This window comes from Castor canadensis, chromosome 8 (genome assembly GCF_047511655.1).
Source record: "Castor canadensis chromosome 8, mCasCan1.hap1v2, whole genome shotgun sequence".
Classification (NCBI taxonomy): Eukaryota; Metazoa; Chordata; class Mammalia; order Rodentia; family Castoridae; genus Castor; species Castor canadensis.
Window position 1 is genome coordinate 34,983,153 of NC_133393.1, and position 23,254 is coordinate 35,006,406.

General features: G+C 37.8%; 1 protein-coding gene across 6 annotated transcripts in view; it reads right to left on the reverse strand.

Moving 5' to 3' along the window:
* Cdkal1 (CDKAL1 threonylcarbamoyladenosine tRNA methylthiotransferase) overlaps positions 1 to 23,254 on the reverse strand; it is a 615,415-nt gene that overhangs the window by 223,934 nt on the left and 368,227 nt on the right. For all 6 annotated transcript variants that reach the window (XR_012450736.1, XM_074082797.1, XM_074082798.1 and 3 more), the window contains exon 11: positions 11,446 to 11,591. Coding sequence is in view for 5 of the 6 variants with exons in the window: in XM_074082797.1 (XP_073938898.1) it covers positions 11,446 to 11,591 (146 nt within the window). In the remaining variant the exon portion in view is untranslated. The remainder of the gene's footprint in view (positions 1 to 11,445; positions 11,592 to 23,254) is intronic.

Here is a 23,254-nt window from a genome sequence, read left to right on the forward strand (position 1 = left end):
GAAGTACAGGCAGGAGTGCAAAGATATTCCCTAGATGGCATAGAACTGATAGGAGGTGGCATCTCAGGCTTGAGCTAGCTACATTTGACAAGCAGAAAAGTCTAGCACACTAGTTTCTGTTTCATAGGAGCTAAAAAAAACTCCCAGAAGCCAAATGTCTTTGTTTGTTTTCAAACAGTATTTTCTGATAATACTGAGAACAGATAACTAATAATCAACCAACATACTGTTCAATTTATGAGGTTGTATCTATCCAAAGACGTACATTTTTTGAAAATGAAACTATCATTACCATCAACAACATAAAATAAATATTGACTGTGGGTCATGTGACAGAGCAGGTATGAAGCCCAAGGGAAGAGTAATCCAAAATTTAGAAGTCTGACTGTGAGTTCAGTTTGTTTTAGGGGTTGTTATTCCACTATAACATGACAACTTTGAAAAAGTACATGTCATGGCAGAGATTTTTGAAGGCCCCTCTACACCCATTCTTCTCCTCTAGAAATATATTCTGGTAGGTCTGGGTGGGAGAGGGGATAAAAAAATGAAAACAGATTCTGATCTAGACACATGCATGCTTACAAGAATCACTGAATTTCCCAGCTTCCCTTGCAGCTGCAAATAACCATGTCTAACCAGTGAGAGATGAGAGGAAGTGTCACTACAACTTCCATGGTAGTTTCTTTTAAGGTAGGAAATGGTTACATACTTCATTTCTTTTTCCTTCTTACTGACTGGAATATAGACTTGCTGGCTACATTTTAAGTAGTCATCAGGGCCTTGAGATAGAAATTTCTACTGAGGATAACTGAGCAACAAGACAGATTCCTACTGTGGACCATGCTATCTGCTCAAGACTGCTGTCTCCCAAAAAAAGGTCTTTTATATTTTTACCCTGAACTCTCAGGCCAGGCTAGCAGGTTGTAAGCTGAGATTTAAAGAAAAAAGCTTTGCTAAAAGAACCTCTCTGCTGTGACTTTTCATCAGCTTTAACTGGGTCCTGTGATTTGAGGTTTGCAGCTGTTGAAAAGACCAAGCCAGGCAAATACCAGCATGGGCCACAGTGCTATCCTAACTCACAACACCTGTTTCCTGTCCCATCTCACTGCCCAGCTTCCTGGCAGAGATGCATGGCCACAAAGAAGTCACCAGTAAGTTGAAATGCAGGAGGTGGGCAGAAAAGCAAGGCCAATAAATAAAAGAGTTTTCATGTTCAAAACTACAGCCACATAACACCACTGGCCACATGTGTTTATGGAAGCGACACGAAACAAGTAGAGCAGAGGTCTACTCATTTTTTGAGAGAACTGGATTGTCAAAGATGCAGGAGGCCTTACCCTGCCTGCACCGCATCACTCTCGAAGTGAGCTCCAGGTCTCACATCCGTATCAGAAGAGAGTTCTAGAACCCACTCAAGAGCAGACTCCCTGGTGCTGAGCTTAGATTCAATCTTCAAAAACCTAAGCTGTGCTTCTCTAAGGAAAACCAGGGCCATTGGATGGGGTAACTAATGAATGTCCCTCAGTGCTGGGGCAGGAGGTTCTTATAGTTACCACCAAGTCATTATTTGAAAATTCCCATTGAAAGGTGGCATGAGTTAAAAAAGTTTGAACTAAACCACTGCATGAACAACGGAGTAACTAGTTCTAGTTTATTCATTTCTACTCCATTCTGTATTGGGAGCACAGCGCTGCTCGGCAGTGTATGTCCTTCCCACACTCACGGAAAGGCAGCTTGGCCTCTGGGAAGACGGAGCACCGCAGCGTAGCGGTCCCCCAACATGACGGGATGCATGCTCATCCTCTTCAGGTGAAGGACACATTCTGTGTGTAGCAAGAAGGTGGCCAAACACCTGTGGCAGACAGCTGATTTCTCCTGACTCTCTCACTTCACTTCTTCCCAAAAGACTCCTTAGTTTTTAGTTGGGCACAAGGCAACTAAACACTACAAGTATAAGCTCATAACCAAGTTCCGATGATCGGATATGATCAAAACACACACGTGACTTTCACAAAACCTTACAAAAGAAGGAACATATACCCTTTGCCTGCCTGTTGACTAGAATGTAGATCTGATGAATGGAGATTAAGAAGCCACCTTGGACCATAATAATGTAAAAGTTCTATGCTGCATCATAGGCAAGCTGGAACATTATACACTCTGACTGTCTGGTCCTGGTCTTCATTTACATGACAGAGAAATAAAATTTCTAATTTCTTTATTCTATTACTGTTTTTATGTCACTTGCAGGAAAACCAAACTGTAACCTTAATATATATAGTGTGTGCTGTAATCCAAAGATTTTCCCTCTATTGGTAGATTTAATTGTATCAGAAACAAAATTAAACTTGTAAACTATAACTGTCTAAGGTAAGGAGATTTTTCATATAAGACCTGGAATTTAGTATTTCCCTCTTATCTATAGAAAAGCTGTATCATATATAACACTGAAACTTTACTACAGTTAACCTAACTTTCTGGCTATAAGCAATTATATAACATTAACCATGATGGGAGTTTTACTAATCTCTCTCTCTCTCTCTCTCTCTCTCTCTCTCTCTCTCTCTCTCTCTCTCTCTTTCTCTCTGGTGGTACTGGAGTTTGAATTCAGAGCCTTCCACTTGCTAGGCAGATACTCTACCACTTCAGCCATTACTCAGCTCTTTGTGCTTCAGCTGTTTTTGAGTTAGAGTAGCACACTTTTCCCCAGGCTGGTGTGGACTGTGATCATCCTTACTTACACCACCTGCATTGCTGTGATGACAGGCGTGTAGCCACCACATGTAACATTTGTTGGTTGAAATGCAGTCTCACTACCTTTTGCCTAGGCTGGCCAGGAACCACAAACTTCCCAATATGTGCCTCCTGAGTAGCTGTGATTACTGGCATGAGCCACCACAACCAGCCAAATTTGACTAACCTGACTTAGTAATGGTACCATTTCAAAGCTTAGTAGTACATCCAAGGTTATAGGCACTGACCATACTCCCTTGACCTCTTCCTGGTCTACCATAAGAACACATAGTCCTGGAGCAGAGCATTCAGACAGTGGGAGCTTAAGAAGTATGCACCACGATGACAGTAAAGATGATGTCAGGGAGGCAACAGTGGCCCATGGCTGACTCTGTCTCCTTGTGCCTGCAAGGAGACATTTGCACTAGATGTTTAGTGTACTTGGCTCTAGAAAGAGGAAGAAATGAAGACTTCAAAGTTTTTGAAACACAGCACATTATGAATGAAAATATCTCTGTAACATATAACAGCCACTGGTACAGTATTTTACTTCAAAATATCTCTATTTATGCTTCTTTAAGAAACTCCAAAGCTGACAATCTGGCTCAAGTGGTAGGGTGCCTACCTAACCAGTACAATGCTCTGAGTTCAAAACCCCAGTAGCTACACACACACACACACACACACACACACACACACACACACACACACACACACACATACACACACACAAAAGACAAAAAGTAACTTTGCAGTTCTGTAATTAAAAACACAGTTGCAGATAAAAACCTTTATCCCTTCTATTTGCAGTCTTTCTCTTCATAGTCAAGTTCACACATAGTTTAGCAGTTTCACTATCATCCTCTGACTCCATGACTCTTGGTATAGATGGTACATGAACACACCGAAGAGGGCATGTTGACTACAGGATCATCTATCAATCCTTAGGATAAGGCATGTATAATTTTTCAATGTTTACTTAATTGAATAGTATAATTTTTAATTAAAACATTCTATTGTTTCTAAAAAATATCCTATTTGGAAATAATCATAATAACAATGAATAAAGTTTAGAGAGTTATGGGTCACAACTTGAACCCAAATTCTGTTGTTGTTAGCTCTGTGACTTTGAGCGAGTCACTTTAATTTCTCTGTGCCTCAATTTCCTCACCTGTAAAATGGGGGTGATATTTTCCATCTATTAGGTGCTGCTGTGGGGATTGAATGAGTTAATCCATGTAAAGCACTTAGCACATCACTTTTAATATGTTACAGGCTCAATAAATGTTCCTTAATAATTATCATTAGCTATTAGCCAGCAGGGGTTCACAGAATACAGAATCTAGAAGAAGGCAAAGTATTATGCTCTATGGAAGGGAATATATCTGTTTCTCTGCAGGAGCAGGGATTTTTGTTATTGCTGTTGTTTATGAAAAGAGAGCGTTAATTAAAGCAGATTGAGAAATACTACTCTAAGCCTTACTCTTACAGGTTCCAGAGTTAAGTGACATTTGCTCAACAAATACATGTTACTCCAGTTTCTTGATGTGAAGATGGTGAAGGGGTGTGTATATGTGTGTGGGGGCTAATTAGTAAGGGCGCATACTGAGTACTATGTTAGGAACTGGGGACACAGGTGTCAGCAAAGGACCATGAAAATTTCTGACTTTAGATACTGACTGGACATGCCAGTAGCTTTCGAACACTGGCAGTATTTGGAAAAGAAAGTAAAACAATAATACATTTTCCTTTTGTCATATTCCTAACAGCACCTAGACTGTTTACAAGTGTCCACTCTGGCTGACATTTGACTCTTACCACTTTTGTTTGTCCCTTGGCTTCTGTGAGGTTACTTCTTGGGTCTCTCCCTCCACTGGCCTGACTGCCTTTCCAACCTGTCACAGGACCCTTTTCCCTACTCCAGGACTTAAACACTGGCATTTCCTACCCTTCTGTTTGTTCTTGGTCTCCCATTTTCTTTCTTCACAGCTTTACCTATGACTCAATTAGTGATGTGCATTTATCACTAGACCTTCATTTCTCTTCTGGGATCCTGACCCATATTCTGTACAGCCTACAGGGGCTCTCCTCTGGATTTTCTACACAGGCACTTCAATGAGTCTAAAATTAAACTCATTTTTCCTACCCGAATCCATTCGTTTCTCATTCCACTATCTTGGTGAACTGTATCACCTTCTACCATGTCTTCCTCATTCTCACTTCTAAGCAAACACTATAAATATTATCTACCCAATATTTATTGAATCTACTTTATTGTCTCCATTGCTAGAGTAACATGTCTTAGATTAGAGGAACAGTTCAACATAATGGTTCAGAGTAATGACTGGTTAATCACATGGCCTGAGTTTTCACCCACAGACTATCACTAACTGTACAACCTTGGGCAAATTGCTCAACACCTTTGGGTCTTTAGGATTAAATAAACTGTTACATGGCACAAAAGTAAATGATAAAAAATTATTGGACATTGGTTTTATTACTATTATCAAATTCAGTATAGCGTAGTATTGCTGAGGCATTTATTTCATTTAGTTAATGTGTGTTATTAGAACCAGTAAGAAGAATCATAGCAAAAAACAAGCATCTAGTCCTATCATGCATTAATTCATTGCAGGCATTTGTGAATCTTTTTAATCATTCTGACCCCCTGATTTCCACTTTACAAATGCAGATAAAAAACACTTATACTTCCTACTTAGCTAAATTAAATTAAATACAAGCTGGAATATGAAGAGCACTCAGAATGAAATTAAAATGCTCTTTATTAAGATACTTATTATTATTATCTACTTGATAGGTATGTGTTGGACCTTTATGCTTATGACACAACACTGAGGCAGGAAAAACATACGAAGGTTCAAAGGATGATAGCTTTTTGATTTCTGAATGGAATAACAAACATAGAAGGATATAAAGTGGAAAGAATGATGAGATTATTTCTCTTCACTAGGCTAGAAAGAAAATGGAAAGCCAAAACAGTTGAAAATACACTTGTCTTCAAACTGCTGACTCAAATTTGGGGTGGTCCCAACATCATATGATAGTAAGCACATAATATCAAAACTCTTATATCTGACATGTGTCTAAATATAAATATAACACATGTTGAAAAAAAGTGTTTTTTTCTTCTAGATACATGTTCTGATGAATATATTTATTCCCTTGAGACATTCTGAAAGTAGTAATAGAGAGAAGGAAAAGAACTTAACTATTTCAGATAGAAATTTGACAAAAGATGAAATAGTGAAATAGACCTTAGGGAGACCCAAAATAATAACTTAGTTAAAGACATTAGAAATCACAAGAGAAAGCCAGAAAACATTTTTTAAAAAATTTGCCTAAACTATTTCGGAGGTGCTTATACAGTGAATATCAACACATCTGGGAATGCATCTGGAAGAAAACTTAATTATTTAATCCTTGTTGAATCATTCTTTTTTTTTGCAAGTTCTTTTCTTTCATTATGACACATATGGCTGCTTGTGCTTCTAAACCACTAGGAGTAATACTAGTTGGATAAAGCAGAATAAATCACAAATTTAAGCATAACTTGTCTTTTATCAGACTGTGTTCCAGTAAAGGCACATGGGCAACCCAGACTAATGATAGGAAGAAACATAACTCAGGGTGGTAATGAATTAGCATTGTGCTTTGCACATAGACTGGAAAAGTAGGTCACAGGACAGGCTGGACAATGAATTAGTTCCATGACTCACAGAAATCATCTTGCCAAAGGGAACCCAGCGTCATGCCCTCTTGCCCCTTCGCTGAACAAGCACACTGTGGAGAGATGAGAGGATGGAACTCTCTCTGCAAGGCTACCACTTTTCCTCCAGTTTGTCCTCCACCCTCTAACCCCTTACCAAAGATTTCTCCTTTTTCCCTGTGTCCTCATTAATTATTAGTTGTGGCATTTCACTGGACAATTTCTAAGTAAAGTTAAGAGGGATAGGAACGGCTATCAGTGTTGAAAGGGTTAATATTCAGCAAATAATAAGATTAGCTCAGAAGAGCACAGTATGTTGAAAGTGATAATGGTAGATTCTTTCTCTTGCTACTGTTGTTTTGCTTTGTTTAGACAGAGTCTTCTATGCTCTCCAGAGTGGTCCTGAACTCATGGGCCCAAGAGGTCTTTCTGCCTCAGCCTCTCAAACACCTCTGACTCAATAATGGCAAATTTTGAGATAAATAATATCACAGGATTAAAAATCACCACAAAGATGCTGCATAAAGATGCAACTTGAAGGTACAAACACAACTGTTCATTAACTCATTCAAAATGTTGGGCTGGAGGAGTGGCTCAAGCAGTAAGAGCACCTGCCTAGCTAGCATGAGGCCCTGAGTTCAAATCCCGGTGCCACCAAACAAACAGCAACAAAAAAATGTATTTACTATGTGAGGAGGAGGGGGATGTCAACTAGCTAGGGTCTAATGAACATAAGCCAAAAAGCTGCTGGATTTACAACAAAATAACTTGTCAAACAGGTAGTTTTTCGATATGTTTCATTTCTTAAAATGTATCTATCAATAGGGCACATCTTAATGTGTGAAATTGAGGACTCAGATTCACTTACTTAGAGCATATGCTTAAGAGAAGAACTCTGAATGTTGTCATTTTTTTAATATATGCTAATATATGACTTACATTGGGAATGACTGCATAAATTCAATGTTGCTCAAATGGAAGGGATTATAGTACTTGTAGGAGGCCCTAAGTCTGAGAACCCTAATTATCTCAATAATCATGCCCAATATAACAAAGCAAAAAATTCCTCAAACTGGGAAATAACTCTCTTGAAATTACAGGGAGGGCTGGCAGAGTGACTCAAGTGGTGGAGTGCCTGCCTAACAAGTGTTCCTTGAGTTCAAGCTTCAGAGCCACCAAAAAAATAAAAAACAAAATAAATGGAAACCAGGAGTCATTCAAATTTTATACTTTAAAAAATTCCAGTAATATAGTAAAAGGATACCAGTGAAACCAGTTACATGACAATTGTGAAAGTAGTAAAATTTATGAAGCACCTATGGAAAAATATAAAAATTTTTTCTAAACCCAGACCTCTACTTCTTGCTTTGTTCTATGTAGTTTTCTTCCAGGTCTTTGCAAATCCCATTATGTACGTCAAGAAATCATCTTTTTCATTTAAATAAAAACATCAAATTACTCAGTTAATGTTCAACTAGATTAATAAATCTGAATAATTTAAGTCGTATGATTGTCTGCTCATGACCAGCTGTTTTAAATTAGTATATTAAGTAATTTAGACACTCTTTTTTGCAAAGGTTGCATGATTTAATAAATTGCCATACGCCTCAACATGTGCCAGCACTACTAGGTTATCTTCAATCCAGCTGCTGTTATAATAGCTGCCAACTTTCAAACAACCAAAGAGAATAATGAAACAGCTTCACGTTGGCTCATATGTAAACTTACACTGCTCCCAGCTAAAACATGGGCCATTTTCAACTGTAAAGATAATTAATTAAAAAGCTTTCACCTCCACTGTTTGAGAAACAGGGCTCCTCCACCCATGCCCCTGAATTTGTAGCTTAAAGCCCGCAGCTTCAGGTAAACTCCTAGCTTAGACTACAACTTGAAATGTGATAGGTTCTTTTAAAGATTGGCGTTTTGAGGAAGCAGGTTAGGAAATGCCTCCTCACTCATTCACAACATTTAGATTTGAGCAGCCTCACACAGCTGCAGAAAAAAAAAAGAACAAGAGAAAGAGGGACTCTTATTTGTTAAAATTTCATTACAAAAAGGCTTCAAAGTCTTTAAGGAAACAAGATGTAAATGAAAAGGGACACAGTTACATGAGATTTAAAAAGCAAAGAAAGCACCAAATATACCACTTTACATCAGGATCACTTTAGAAACAAGTGCTGGACACAAGTTAGGGCAACATGACAGTGTTAGGCCCTCTAAGGATGAAAATAATGTATTGAATATTAATAAATCCTGAGAGAAACAATTTTATGCTGGACTGGTTACCCAAACTAGCAATTCTATGAAACTTTGGTATTTCCTAAATAAGCACTTATCTATGTAGCATAAATCTATGCTAGTCTTTAATAGGGTCAAATATGTAAAATAAAAACCAGAAATCTGCTTAAAATATTTCAAGGGCTAGGGGCATGGCTCAAGTGGTAGAGTGTCTGCTTACCAAGTGCAAGGCTCTGAATTCAAACCCCAGAGCTGCCAAAAAAAAAAAAAGTTTTTTTTTTTTTCTAAATGTCCACACTAAACTGGAAATTTTTCACTGGATGGATGGTCTTCCTCACGAGGAGAGGACCACCTTTCAATAAACACCAAAGCTGGTTTGTATTGCCCTTATGGGAGCAGAGCTGTTCTAGTTCTGCAATGGGATGGACTGGATGAAATATACAACCTGTGGTTCTAAGGAACTAACTACAACTATGCAAGTATTGCTTTATTATTCATAGAGGAATAGCATATTGGCTGTCTGCTACAGTTTTCCAATACATCTTAGTTATTACCTAAATGTGAGCTTATATACCAGGGTAGCTCTATCCTTGCTGCATGTATACAATATAGAGTTAATTGTAAAAGCTCCTGGAAATGCTAACTGACCAGAGCCATATTCTATATTCCAGGGATAAATAGCATTTGAAACTGAAGTTATGGATGAATAGATGTGGGGTAGAGTGTCTTCTCCAAGGATCTCTGGTATTCCTGGTGCTGGAAATACTGGTAGAACACTTGGCTCTTCAATCTCCAGCTAGTCAAATACTTCTAGAAAAGCTACACAGATGCCTCAGATAACTCAGAATCCAATAAAAAGATTCTAAGTTGAGTCCATGAAAATGGCAAGAGACTTTTCTAATACCTCAATGCAATCATTGTTTGACATCTACATAGCCCATGGAGGCTGTTGAACCTGTTGAAGATGCAAAAGATTTCACAAGTCCATCTCAGAGCAACATAAAAAGCTTAAACTTGTTGTGAAACTGTTGCCCAATTTAGTAGCTACAGTAATTCTACAAACAACTGAGTCAGCATTCACCCATGTGCAGGCAAAAAAGAGGTGTTGATTCCTTAACCTTATTTAACCACATGAATGCAACAAACTATTTGGGAAATGTCTGGTCTATTCTGCACAATGGGATGCATGCCTACACTTGGCAAAATATTGTGTAACATTCAGGAACTGTGCGCATTATTTGCTACTGCTTTAATAGGCAAGAGACAAGAAATTTTATAGGTGTAACAATTTATTTGCAATTTTGAAAACATTCCATTCACCAGTGCCAGAGTGCCTGAAAGGACTCTTACATGAGACAGGTTTACCTACAAAAGCCAGAATAAATGCAAGGAAGGGATACAGGCCAACAGAAGACATTTTGCATGAAAATGTACATTCTTTGGCCTTGACCAGTTCTATTCAAAACCTAAGAGTATCAGAAATGGTAGAGATCTGTTATAGCTCTCTACTTGTTCTGTTTCCTACTTTGAAAGGTGTACATACTTAATGATTATAACTAATGAAAACTTAGAATAAATGTACTTTCTATTCACTGATTTGAATATTTGAACAATTAGCCACATTTGTTTGAAAGCACCCTAAATATCTTTATTCTTGGTGGTTACAATAATCGAGAAATGCACAGAGGTGAAAAAAAAATTAAAAGACATGTTAACGAAAGATGAGAAGAAAAAAGTAAACAGAGTATTTTAAGACAATTGTATGTAGTCAGGATAAGTGACTAATTAAAGGTGGAAAAAATAATTGCTTAGAATTTATATAAAGCAAGCATATCCATGTAGTACTTTGACACGGTACAAAAGTGCATAATTATAAACAAGAAGATGAAAATAAAAGTTGTATTTTAATGAAGAAAAACAACAGAGGAACAAAAATTATAGAAAGTTGGAAGGACCAAGCCACAAATATGCAAGATAAATAACATATTCCCAGTGGGGAGAGCAGTGCCATAGACTTGAGAAGGGTCTGTGTGACCCTGCCTGGCACCTCTATTTCCTGCCCCTGGCTAATCACAGAAGGCATGCCATGTTTGGGGATGATGAGAAGTAGGATTCTGAAGAACATAATTATGGGCTGCAAGTGTTTTCTGTGGAAACAAAATTATCATTCATGTCTGAGATTGTGTAAATATGCCTTAATTTTGGTCAACAGTGATTTGAACTTTAAAAAAATAGAATCCTCAAACCTCCTTGTAAATCACAAAGAGTTCAAGTAAACTACAGGGATTAGTGTGTAAAAGCAAAGGCATTCCAGATACTCTGCAAAAAATGCTTGTTGGTAGAAAATTATCTACTTTGTAGTGACATGATTTGGCCCCTACCTCCATGTCAAAACCAGCCCATGACTTCAAAAAGCCACATAAAAGGAGATTTAAAGCAGAGCAAAACTAAAGCAGTTCTCATCTACCAGGTCAGGTATAAAAATAGTCACAATTCACATTACCTTCGAAAGACTGGCAAGCTTACATAAATGAATGGTGTGTCATGCACAGATGGAAGGGGGATAGAAACCAAGGCAAAAGAAGAAACCACATCAAGGCTGCCGAAGGAAACTGAAAGGTTTGAAAGTTTCTCAGGCCTTGCCTGCTCCCTATACCTTTAATTGTGAGGCTACACTGGACGTGTTTTTGCCACACACTTCGGAAAGAAAAAACAAAGGCTATTTTCTTAAGTACTAACAGACTTACTTTTCTTTTAGAAAATCCACCACTCTTTTGAAGTCAGCCATGCAGTATTCTCTTTTCATGTCCATGAGCACACTGTCAGAAGCAGACTGCACTGGGATGTGCAGAAAAGCGTAAACTCTGGGGTGATTAAGGATTTTCGCCATTTCCTTAAAGAATAGAAGGGGAAAACATTAATCATTTTTGCAGACTGGGGGATGGTTTCTCTCAGATCAAATGTGTAAGTGCAAGCAAATAAACCTTGCTGAAAATAGACCAATCACCGAGGCTCTTAAAGAGAGCAGTGATTGCTGTATTCCATGATGATATCTGGGAACGTAGCAACTTTCCCAGCATCCCACAGAAGAATTATTTTCTCATCTTGTTGTGTCTCTTAAATGACAAAAATAAATAAATAAATAAATAAATAAATAAATAAATATCAAGTAATGCCCAGAGAGCAAAAAAGTTTTATGAAGAATTGAAATAAACATACTTTGACTTCTTCTCAAAGAAGTTTTCTATTCTGTTTTATTGCATTGCGGGAGAAACAGTAACATTTAAGCAAACAGCTGAGACCTCATAATCCTGAATAGAGAAAGTTGCAAATCTAGATTAACTGAACACATTTTTTAAATACTGAAGGAGAAAAAGGAATTCACAGCTCATCTGCTTCTTTTTTCTTTCTTTTTTTGGTTGTGCTGGGATTTGAACTTAGAGCCTCATGCTTGCTAGGAGAGCACTTACTGCTTAAGACTCCAGCCTCCTGCCCCCTTTTTTTTTTTTACTTATTTTTTCAGATAGGGTCGGTCTTGATTGTGCATGTGCTGGCCTCAGACTGTGATCCTTCTACCTACTCCTCCTAGGTAACTGGGATTACAGACATATATGAGTCACTGTGCTTGACTCTTTTTTCTTATTTTTTGAGTACTTACTGTGTAAAAGGCATATTATCAGACGATGAAGCTAGCCAGCTCACCACTGGGTTATTGCATTTAAGATGCAGAGTTCAAAAGACAAGAAAGAAGGGAAGAAGCAAAACAATCTATGTTGTAAAGTTAAGAAGAACAAATCTGAGTGAAAAAATTAGGACACTTAGTGTTCAAAGAATTTCTCCTGAGGATAGAAAGAGGGTACCAAAAAGAGTGACAGAAGAAAAGCTGTGATAACTTAACCATTTGTGCAAACAAAAGTAATTTAACTCTTCCCATTTGCTTGCTATCAGGTCACCAGTGAAAGAGAGAAGAGAGAATGAAAGATGGACAGAGATGGAAATGGAAGGAGGGGTAACATAAGCATTCATGCAGAGTCCAGTAGTGACAAAAATGTCAAATATAACAATGGTTCTTAGTAATTTGCATGTGTCCAGTGACTTTTAGCACTTTTTATATGTTAACTCCTTCCATCTGATGGAGTCAAACAGTCAGCTAATTCCACATAGTTACCTCTTAGTTATTCAAGAGTCACTCATGCATATGGATCTACCTAGCCCTTGGCTTCTCCATTGCTATTCAACCCACTGTGAGCATTAGCATTTTTACCAAAGTGGAAGCAGAAGGGTTAACTCAAGTCACCTCAGTAGAAGCTTAGTTATTTTTTTTTAAATCCTTCACACTAAGAAATTCAGATCACCATAGAAAATTAGTCATAGCAATCCTTTGTTTATATGGTCTCTTTCAGGAATTAATATATATTATATATAATTATTTATGTAATTATATACATATATCTTGTTACATATAGACTACTAAGCTGGAATTGCAGCTGCATTTCTTATGTAGAAGACAAACAACCGAATGACCTTTGTGAGCCCTACAATTCTGGGCTGGCTGCTCAGTAGGCTGTTTGTGTCCTTATTCGAGGCCACCTGTGCCAAGGCTGTACAAGGCAGAGGGACACTTATCAGTAAATATACTAGCTTTCTATGACCATTTTCTCTGCCTTTCAGCTTTTTCACACCTGAACACCAAGATCCTTCAAAACTTTTAAGAAAAATAATTGCTTTGGTTTCTCAAGGGGAAGGACTCACAGTTTTCAGTGGCTTTCCACATATTTATTGTTAGGTCCCTGGCATTCTTGGGGTGGGCATAGGGTCCCGAGGCTAACACCAAAATCAGACGCCCTGATTTATGACCACTTGCAAAACTACCCTGCCTGTTTCCCTGCTTGAAAAATCTCAGGAACTTCCAGTTTCTCAACTAGCTATGCATGTCGACCCATTCCATCTGGTGATCACAGATAAATGGTGACCAGAAGCCTGGCTATTCTCTGGGAGGAACACCCTCCCTCCCTTATGGTGTGGCCCCTCCTATAAAGCCCACTACCCATTCCAGCTGAGCTGCTGCACTTTGAACCTGAGAGGGGCAGCCCAGCAGTCTGTGCTTCAATAAATCTTTCTTTTCTACATGTGGTGTGGTCTTTTTTTGGCAGTTCCTTACACTTATCATGATGAAAAATGTATTTTAACACATAATGTTTTGTGTAATAGAATTTCTGTCAGTCTTGGTTTTCTCATCTGTAAAATGAGAACAGTGATAATATTACCTACATAGAGTTACCAGACTACTTTGAAAATAAACTAAGATAAGCTAGGATGTGTGCACAAAGTAAGCATCCAATACATAAATTATAAATGACCTAATATTCTTCTTCCTCCTTAGAAGTAATTTAAGCTTTGTGGTAACACAATCTCAAGCAGATTAATGGGAACCTATCAATAAATACAGCAGCTTTCCAATAAGCAAGCTCCCTGACTAGCAAGTGAAGGAGCAATAGCTTGTAGTAATTTGTAGAACATAAATTTGAAAAAGGTTCATCATGACTCTGGGACAGAAGGGTAGAGCAGTTTCTCTTGGAAACACTCAGGGTGCCACTGACCATAACGAGAGCACAACACTACATACAGCTCTGACCTGTTACAGTATACCAAATTACAAATGAAAATGGCATTCACAAAGATGCACAATCGTCACTCACTATCCACCTCCAGAACTTCTGGATTTTCCCAAAATGAAGCTCTATTCACACTAAATATCAACTTCCACTTCCTCCTCCCCCCTGTTCCTGGTAACTATCATGCTGTTTTCTGTTACTATGAACTTGTGACTCTAGGTAGTATTTGTTCTGTCTGGCTTATTTCCCTTAGTATCATTTTTTTCAATGTTCATCCCTGCTGTACCAATATTATGTTTGTTTGTATGTTTGTTTGTTTTAAATATCTCTTTTTAGGCAGTTGTTGGTTCTGTTAATCAATGTCAGAGAACACTTCACAGACTTTTACTCACACCTATTTCCCCATCCTACAACTATACCAACACATCTTCATATCTCAAGGGTACGACTCCTTTTTTGTTTGTTTGTTTTAAATCTTTACTTCTCTATTCCCTTGCTTGGTGTCAACACTCAAATATTTAAATAAGCACTGAATGTATAAATGATTGAAAGGCACAGATTACATGATTATTTTCAGTAAGTCCTACATAGACTTCTAGAGAACAGCCAGAGCAGCAGTGCCTGTGTTTTTCTAGGAGATTTTATTTCAGAGTCACCTTCAACATTTGCAAAGTCATATAAGTCAAGAGAGAATAAGTGTAGAAACATATATCATCCATTTCTTGATTAATATCATTTTCACAGTGTTAAGTGAATTACCAGTATCTAGAGTCACTCTCAGCAAGTTAATAAGAAATTACCACTAATAGCACCAGAAAGTGAATGAGGAAGCATAAGAAGGGAAAAACTCCCAATTCTTGTGTCAAATGGAAAGGATTAGATCTTGTGAACAGATTCTAATTTACATTTGGTCTATAGCTTAATCATAACAGGAAATTCACTTTTAAACTGCAAAGAGTTAACATTTTCAGAATTTGTGTTGAAACAGGTTGAGAAAAATGTCTGTTCTAATTAGCTTTCAGAGAAATGCAGAAGGACTTCAGCACTCCTGCACATTACTACTTCATCTCAGCATCAGAGCCAACGATCAGGCTTTATGTGACGAAGACAAGATAAAAATATACATCTTGCTATTGATGTCAAAATGCTAAAAGTTGTAATTATACACACATACACACACTGACTTTCAACTGGTAGCATCAGCATTTTATCTTATTTTTAAATTATTCTTCTGCTCTGTGAAGGTCAAGAAATCAACAGAGATTTTGTATCCTGACTGTAGTGTTGGCTGCTCAAATCTATACATATGTTAGAACTCACAGAGCTGAACACATACCAAAAAATTTCACTGTATTAGTTTTACAATACAAAAACAAAGAGCAAAGCTAACAGTAAAATCTGTTGTGATGTAAACACTATAAATAATATGGATAGATATACTTTTTAAAAAAAGTTACAATCCACCTGTAATTGCCCTTTTTCCATTTATAAAAAGAAAGACAGACTACTAAACACTAAAAGAACAAGTCAACACCTGACCAACAAAATGGGAAAGGGAGCTCAGTGAAATTAAGCATTGGGTGGAGACAGTGCCATTGGCTTCTATTAAACACGATATAAATAATTAAGGAATCCAATGAAAGTAGATGTTAAAGATTTATTTTAAAATATTGACATAATTTATCTATTGTCTGATCATTGAAATTGAAGCTTACCTTAGATAACATTTGCTTCAAATTTTAGGCAGTACACACATTTTAGTTTAGTAGGTTAACTGCATTAGTTACAAGTTACCTCATATGTAAAATTATATAGCTAAACATCAAACTACCTTTCTAGGATTAGGGCTACAAAGCAGACAATAACATTCTCTGCATTTTATAAATGTGTAAACATGTAATTGCCTTGTTTGCCAGTGGAGTACCTACTGTGCCAGGCATTCTGCAGAACAGCTTATTTGTGCCTCATTCAACTCCTTATGGAATAGCAATAGCACTAAATAGACATTTTTATTATTTTGGTGGTGATTTTATCACTGTTTGCCAAATATTCTGTGGAAATAGTGTAAACCCCATCTACATTCCCTCCTATGGGAGTGGTACAATACCCATCTACACTCAGAAGTAGCCATGTGACTTGCTATGGCCAATGAAATAAGGACAAAATGATATATACAGTTTTTAAAATTATTGTTGTACTGGGGGGGTACACTGTGATACTTACCAAAGTTATCATAGTTGAATCCACCTCCTCCATCAATCTCCTTTATTTCCCCTCCCATCATTCCTGGAATAGTTTCAACAGGTCTCATTTTTCCATTTTCATACATAATTATATAGTATTTTCACCATACTCACTCTCCAACACCCTATCCCTACCTCCTCCCCCCTCCCACTAGTGCCAACCCTCAGACAGGACCTGTTATCTTCCTGTTCTCCATTTTTGAAAAAAAGAAATTTCTGTGTGTTTAAGATAACTCTATAGGGAGTTTCACTGTGATACTTCCATGCATATATGCATTATAACCTGAATTGCTGCACCCTCTCTATTTTTTTCCTTTCTACCTTAAACTCTGTATTATAGTGATTTCAACAGGTTTAAAAATTCTATATTCATTGTTGTATAGGAAGTACATCAACAATATTCACCTTGTTAACTTCCTTCTTTTATCCTCCCTCTCCCATTATTGACTTTCCCTTAAGGTGTGACCTGTTTTTCATAATACTGCTTGTATTTGTATTGGGCCTATTTTCCACATATGAGTGAAAGCATGTGGCCTTTTGCTTTCTGAACCTGGCTAACTTCTATATGTGTACGTTTAAACCCCATGATTCCTTACGTCTCCCCATCCCATTATTTCACAGCCTAAATTTTTTTTTGTTTCTTTTTTTATTATATTCATATGTGCATACAATGTTTGGGTCATTTCTCCCCCCTTTCCCCTGCCTTCTCCCTTACCCCCCCTTTCCCCTCCAACTCCTCTCTACCAGGCAGAAACTATTTTGCCCTTATTTCTAGTTTTGTTAAATAAAGAGTATAAGCAATAATAGGAAGGACCAAGGGTTTTTGCTAGTTGAGATAAGGATAGCTATACAGGGAGCTGACAGTCTAACTTTTGAAGTGGAGACAACTTGTACCTGTATAATAGTCCATGATGGATGTGTAGCATGAACGGGAATTACATGATAGGTGGGCTATAAAATCTTAATAATTTAAATTTGTTACATTCCTTTAGAAAGAAGATGTATAAGATAATTAGTGAATATAACATAATAGAAAAAAAAAGTACTGGTACTTTTAAAAACTGAGTAACTTTTCTCTATTATAAAATAAATATTTACTTTTAAATTTTTTGAAAACTCGAGAAAAAGAGAGTAAGAAAAACTAATCATTGGCCCCAAACAATCATTATTAAAAGAGGATAAATTCATTACTATTATCATGAAACAACTAAATTCTAAAATTGCATCTGATACTCTCTAGTGGGCTTGAGAAAAGTGAAATGATTTTGACAGACCAAAGGATTAAGCTAACAGTATTTCTTGACAATACATCATTAGAGCTGAGCTCTATTTCTTCAAAACTGTAGGAAGAAACCTTGCTTGTAAATAGGGTCCAAATCACCCAGGCACTTATAATCCAGGAACTCATAATGCCTCCACATTAGCATAACAGGAGACAGAAATCTGAATATGAAAACAACAAACAAAGGAGAATCAGAGATAAGAATGAGCAAAACATCTTAGACTCACTCCAGAAGAAGTTATTACCATTAGAGCAATGTTTCCCCTGGAGCTATGTGAGAGAATGGCAGAAATAAATATACATGAAAGGAAAGAAACTTCTTTGTTAGGAAAAAGCAGAAAATGAGAAGGAAAGTAGGAGAAGAAGGATAGGCAATTCTCTTTCCCCTCCCAGATTTATTATAATGCAATAGAAGCCTTAAAAACAGGGACAAGGAGAAATCTTTTAATTGCAATGATTATAGAAGAACAAAGACAACCCTCCTGTTCTGTCCAAATGATAATACAATTAGTGATGTTGGGGCCCAGAAAACAATGCCCCCAAAGCACTATACTTGGACATGGTGAGCATTAACAGAAAGCAGAAGGCCTCTGGCTGCCTCAGAAGCAAGGTCTCTGACCTTCTCTTGTTACTCTGACTCTGCAACCATCCTGTGGGGTAAGTTCCCTTATCTGACTGGAGGAAATCTTCCAAAAGAAATGCTATCATCCTAGACTCCCTCCTTAAAATCTCATTAGCCAGGGAAATTAATCACCAGAGAGGAGAGAAAGAGTCCTCACCATGCCCAGACTTTCCACCTTTTCTGGGGGCAGCTTAGAAGGGCTAAGACAACATTTGTTCCTAGTGCAGTTCTGCCCCCACCTTCCCCTAACCTGTTATCACCTCCCCCCACAGCTCAGAGGAGCTCTGTGCAGGCTACTGCCTGTTACTAGACCCATTCATTTCCCCTAAAAATTATTTACTACCCCTTTAAATTCGTACATCCTTACTTTCCTCTTGTCTGGGAAGAGGACTGTGAAGGTCTCTGAACCTTACTGGATGACTGGTCATCACTCTCCTGTGAGTCCCCTGTACAAAGTAATAAAGCTCTTGTGACTTTTTCTTCTATTGATCTATGATTAGCTCATTTCAGCAGACCCAAGCCTTCCAAGAGGGAGGGAAAATTGCTTCTCCCTACAGTGATGACAATAGTGGCAGCAACAGTACTAACAGCAGTTAACAGTATTGGTCTATTTTCTGTTGCTATAATTGAATAGCACAGACTGGGAGATTAATAAAGAATCAAGGTTTATTTGGTTCACAGCTCTGGCATCTGCTGAAGGACCTTCTTGTCACATCATAGCATGGCAGAGGGCATCACATAGTGAGACAGCAAGTGTGCCACAAAGAACTGGCTTTTATAACAATGCCATTCCCACAATAACCCATTGATCCATCTGTGAATGGACTAAGCCTGGAACTCAATCACTTCCCTAAGATCTCACCTCCCACGACTGCTGCAATGGATATCAAATTTCTACCATATTTAATTTGCGGGGCAAATACAAACCATGACAACTTTCTTATGTGCTAGACACTGTACTGTCTGAGTCACACTCATCATCTCACTTAAAGCCCTGAACAAGCCTAGGCAGTAGTTTTCTTTGAGAGAGAAGTAGTTACCATGCCCACCATACAATGGTGCAGCTGGAGTGTGAACACGGCCCCCTGGCATTGTTCTATTAACGGTGCTGCACAAAGCATGATGGCTGTAGACGGGTCTATCTGTGGTCCTTCCAGACCTGCAATACCTCTCGAGGAATACACATACTGATTTACATGAAGGGCTAACAATAACTCATTGCTGGGAGTTAGAGAAGAAGGAAACACTGGAGGGTAGACTCTCTAAAACAACACATAAAATACAGATGCTCCTTTACTTAGGATGCAGTTACATCCCAATAAGCCCACCGCAGACTGAAAATATGGGAAGTAGATTTAGCCATCTACCCAACACCACAGCTCAGCAATACAGCACACTCTAGCCAACTGGTTGTCTACCTTATGATTTTGAGACTGCCTGGGAGCTTGCTGCCTCTGCCCATCATCCCAAGAGTTCACTTGCCCGGGAAAAGATCAAAATTTAAATTCTGGAGTAAAGTATCTACTGAATCCATATTGCTTTTGTGCTACTGCAAAGTTCAAGAAAGAATCATAAGTCAACATCATAAAAAAATCAGACTATATATACACGTAAAGTTATATAGCATATGTAATGGACATTATACGTAGGCCTCATCATATATGTGTTTTATATATTTATATAAAATGTATACTAATACGTATATACATCAAAAGCAATTAATTTTATAATTTGCAATTTTTTCCTGTTTTGTGTATTAGCCCATTTTCTGTTATTGTAATAAAATATCTGAGGCTGATTAACTTTATAAAGAGAAGAGGTTTACCTAGCTCACAGTTCTGACAATTCAAGAGCCCATACCTGGTGATGGCCTTCCTGCTGATAGAGTCCTGAGGTACTGCATGGCATTACACAGGAAGAAACAGGGAATACATGTGTGTTCTGGCCTCTCCCTCTTTTTTATAAAGACACCAGGTTTCAATCATGGGGCTCTACCCTGTTGACCTTATCTAATCACTTCCCAAAGGCCCCACCTCTACACAACAGAGTCAGATCAATTCCCACCCTCTTGCTACCTCATGGTGGAGATTAAATATCAACACAGGAACCCTTTGGGACGCACTCAACCATATCCATACCATAGCACTCAGTTTCATGAGAAATGTGTGGCCACATTCAAATCCTGAATGCTTCCACTAAATTAGATAGCTGTGATTACATTATTTGAAGTCACATGGCTACAGATCAATGGACTCTTCACAGTCTTTTGCGAATGAACAACATGGGCTTGAAGTATACTAGTAAATAGGCTTGTACTGCTTACAAGGCACAGAGGCCATGTTCTCTCCTGCTTCTACATAGTTTTCCCACAGTAGGACTGCGTTTGCAAGCCAGTTTTTCATGTGAACAGAAATGAAAGCATTTCCAGTGACTCTGTCGTAGGTGGCCTATCTAAGAACACCGTCAGAACATTATCTGCTGCTTTTTAAACACTGTGGCCTCCAAAGACAATGCCCACATAGCTCCTTATCATGTAAGAAAAGATCAGGAAAGTCCTGGTCATGGGCCAAATTTACTTTTGAAGACTTGAGGGTTTTAAATGATGTTCTGTTATTAGTTAACCAAATAGAAATTAAAATTTTCTGCAATTGAAATAGCCTGCTTCAGAAGGGGGTAAAGATTTTTATTCCCCTATTTCTTGTCAGCCTGTGGCCTCTACAAATACAAAAGTCTGATGCATACTTTTTCTTTTCCTTTTTTTTTTATTTCTACTTTTATTTAGACAGGGTCTCATTATGTAGCCCAGACTGGCCTTGAGCTCACAATCCAATTGCTTCAGCCTTGCAAGTGCTGGAATTAGAGCATGTATCACTGCACCCAGCCTGATGATGCACTCTTTGTAAGGTTCTGGCTAGTAATAGAAGCAATCATTTGAGCATATCTTGAGTATTAAATCTTATTACTTTTTGTAGAACTTAATGGTTTTTTTGTTTTGTTTTGTTTTGTCTTACGGTTTTGCTGATATTGGTAGGTGCTCTACCACATCAGCCATACTCCAGCCCTTTTTGCTTTACTTTTCAGCTGGGATTATAGGCATGAGCTGACATACCAGGCTTAAGTATTTTTTCTTAAGAAGAAAGTGGCACAGACTTGGCAAGGCACTCTCCAGTGAGTTTCCAATGACAAAATCTGTTCAATAATCAAATATACTATAAACAGGTATTGTGAACACACTATGCTAATCTAGTCAGAGAACTAGATAAGCATGGGTCTGAACAGTAATGATAAGGAGATATAATATACTGCATTTATTATGTCAATTTCCTTCAATATTAGTTGAGAAAAAGTGATTTCCAAATCAACTACTGACTTTAAATATTTCAAAATTAGCTAGATACTGAGAATACAGAAGAGAATTAAATAAAAAAAAAAGACAAGTTCCAAAAATAGGTCTAACAGAACAGAACATACAATACATTATGCCAAAGTGAACGAGGATGGAGAGTGCTGAGAATTACCTGTAGTTTTTTTTTCTTTTTGAGACAGGGTCTGGCTATGCCCAGCTGGGCCTGGAACTCACTGTGTAGCCCAGGCTGGTCTTAAACTTGTCATGCCCTGCCTCTGTGGCCTGGTGCTGGGGTCACAGGTGTGCAACACCATACTGGGTTTTCATGACACTTTTCTGAATGTCTAGATGACTTTGCTTCCTCACAGGTCTCTACACATCTCTGAACAGAACTCCCCAATGGGCACAGCTCACCAGAGGATAATGTGGCAATTATTTAGAAAGGGGTGACCCTGAAGACACAGGGTCAAGAAGTGGAAGAACAGATTCTAGATGAAGACATTTATGCCAAATACAAAGGGTGCCTTCAGTAAAAACTAGTACTCGAAAGTGTCTTCAGCTGAGAGAAATGAAGAAAGAGAAATCCATCCCTTTAGAAGTTCAGTGACGGAACACTCTAAAATGACTCACTGAAACTAAAAACAAGTGTCTGATAAACTTCTAAATGATTTCTTACAACCACCGATTCCACGTAAGAAGTGCAACACAAGCCTCAATAACAAAACAAAATAAAAAAGAAGTTCAAAAATGAACTAACTATTTCCTTGCCTAAGCATTATGACTCCTCTTACTCAGTTATCCAGCCTCAAAATATCGGAATTTCTCACGCTCATCTGGTACATGCTGCCAGCCACTGCGTGTTTCTGATGCCACCCAACTGTCAGAGGCTCTGACACGCGCCTCCTGAGCACATCACAGCACTGTTCTTTCAGGTCACATAATTCTTTCTTCCAAAACCACACTGTAAGTCTGGTACTCAGACTTATGGTAGCCCAGCAGGGAAACAAAGTAGCAGGTAAGGATCAAATTGACACATATACATTGATGTTTAATAAATATGCTGTTTTGATAAAATATATACTGGTAATAATTTAGAGACAATTCGATCCAAAAGAAAAAATGTTTCCTTTTTTCATTTAATACTTAGAGGCTTCTTGTCATAATAATGTTTTAGTTTTAAGTTATACCTGTATTTTGATACAGAGAAGGATAGTAAGTGATCTACAGAAGACATTTAAGCCTAAAAATATTCTATATTGGATAGACCTCTATGAAGAAAGTAGATGGAAATTTGAAGTAGAAAAAAAAGAAAGGATGGTAAACATCTTCCTGTTTCTTACATTTTGCTATATACATTCAAAAGAGCGATGTGATAAGTTTATCTTGAAATTCTATAATTAAAATATGCCACAGATTACATCTTTTGCAACTCTATAAATGTGCAATGA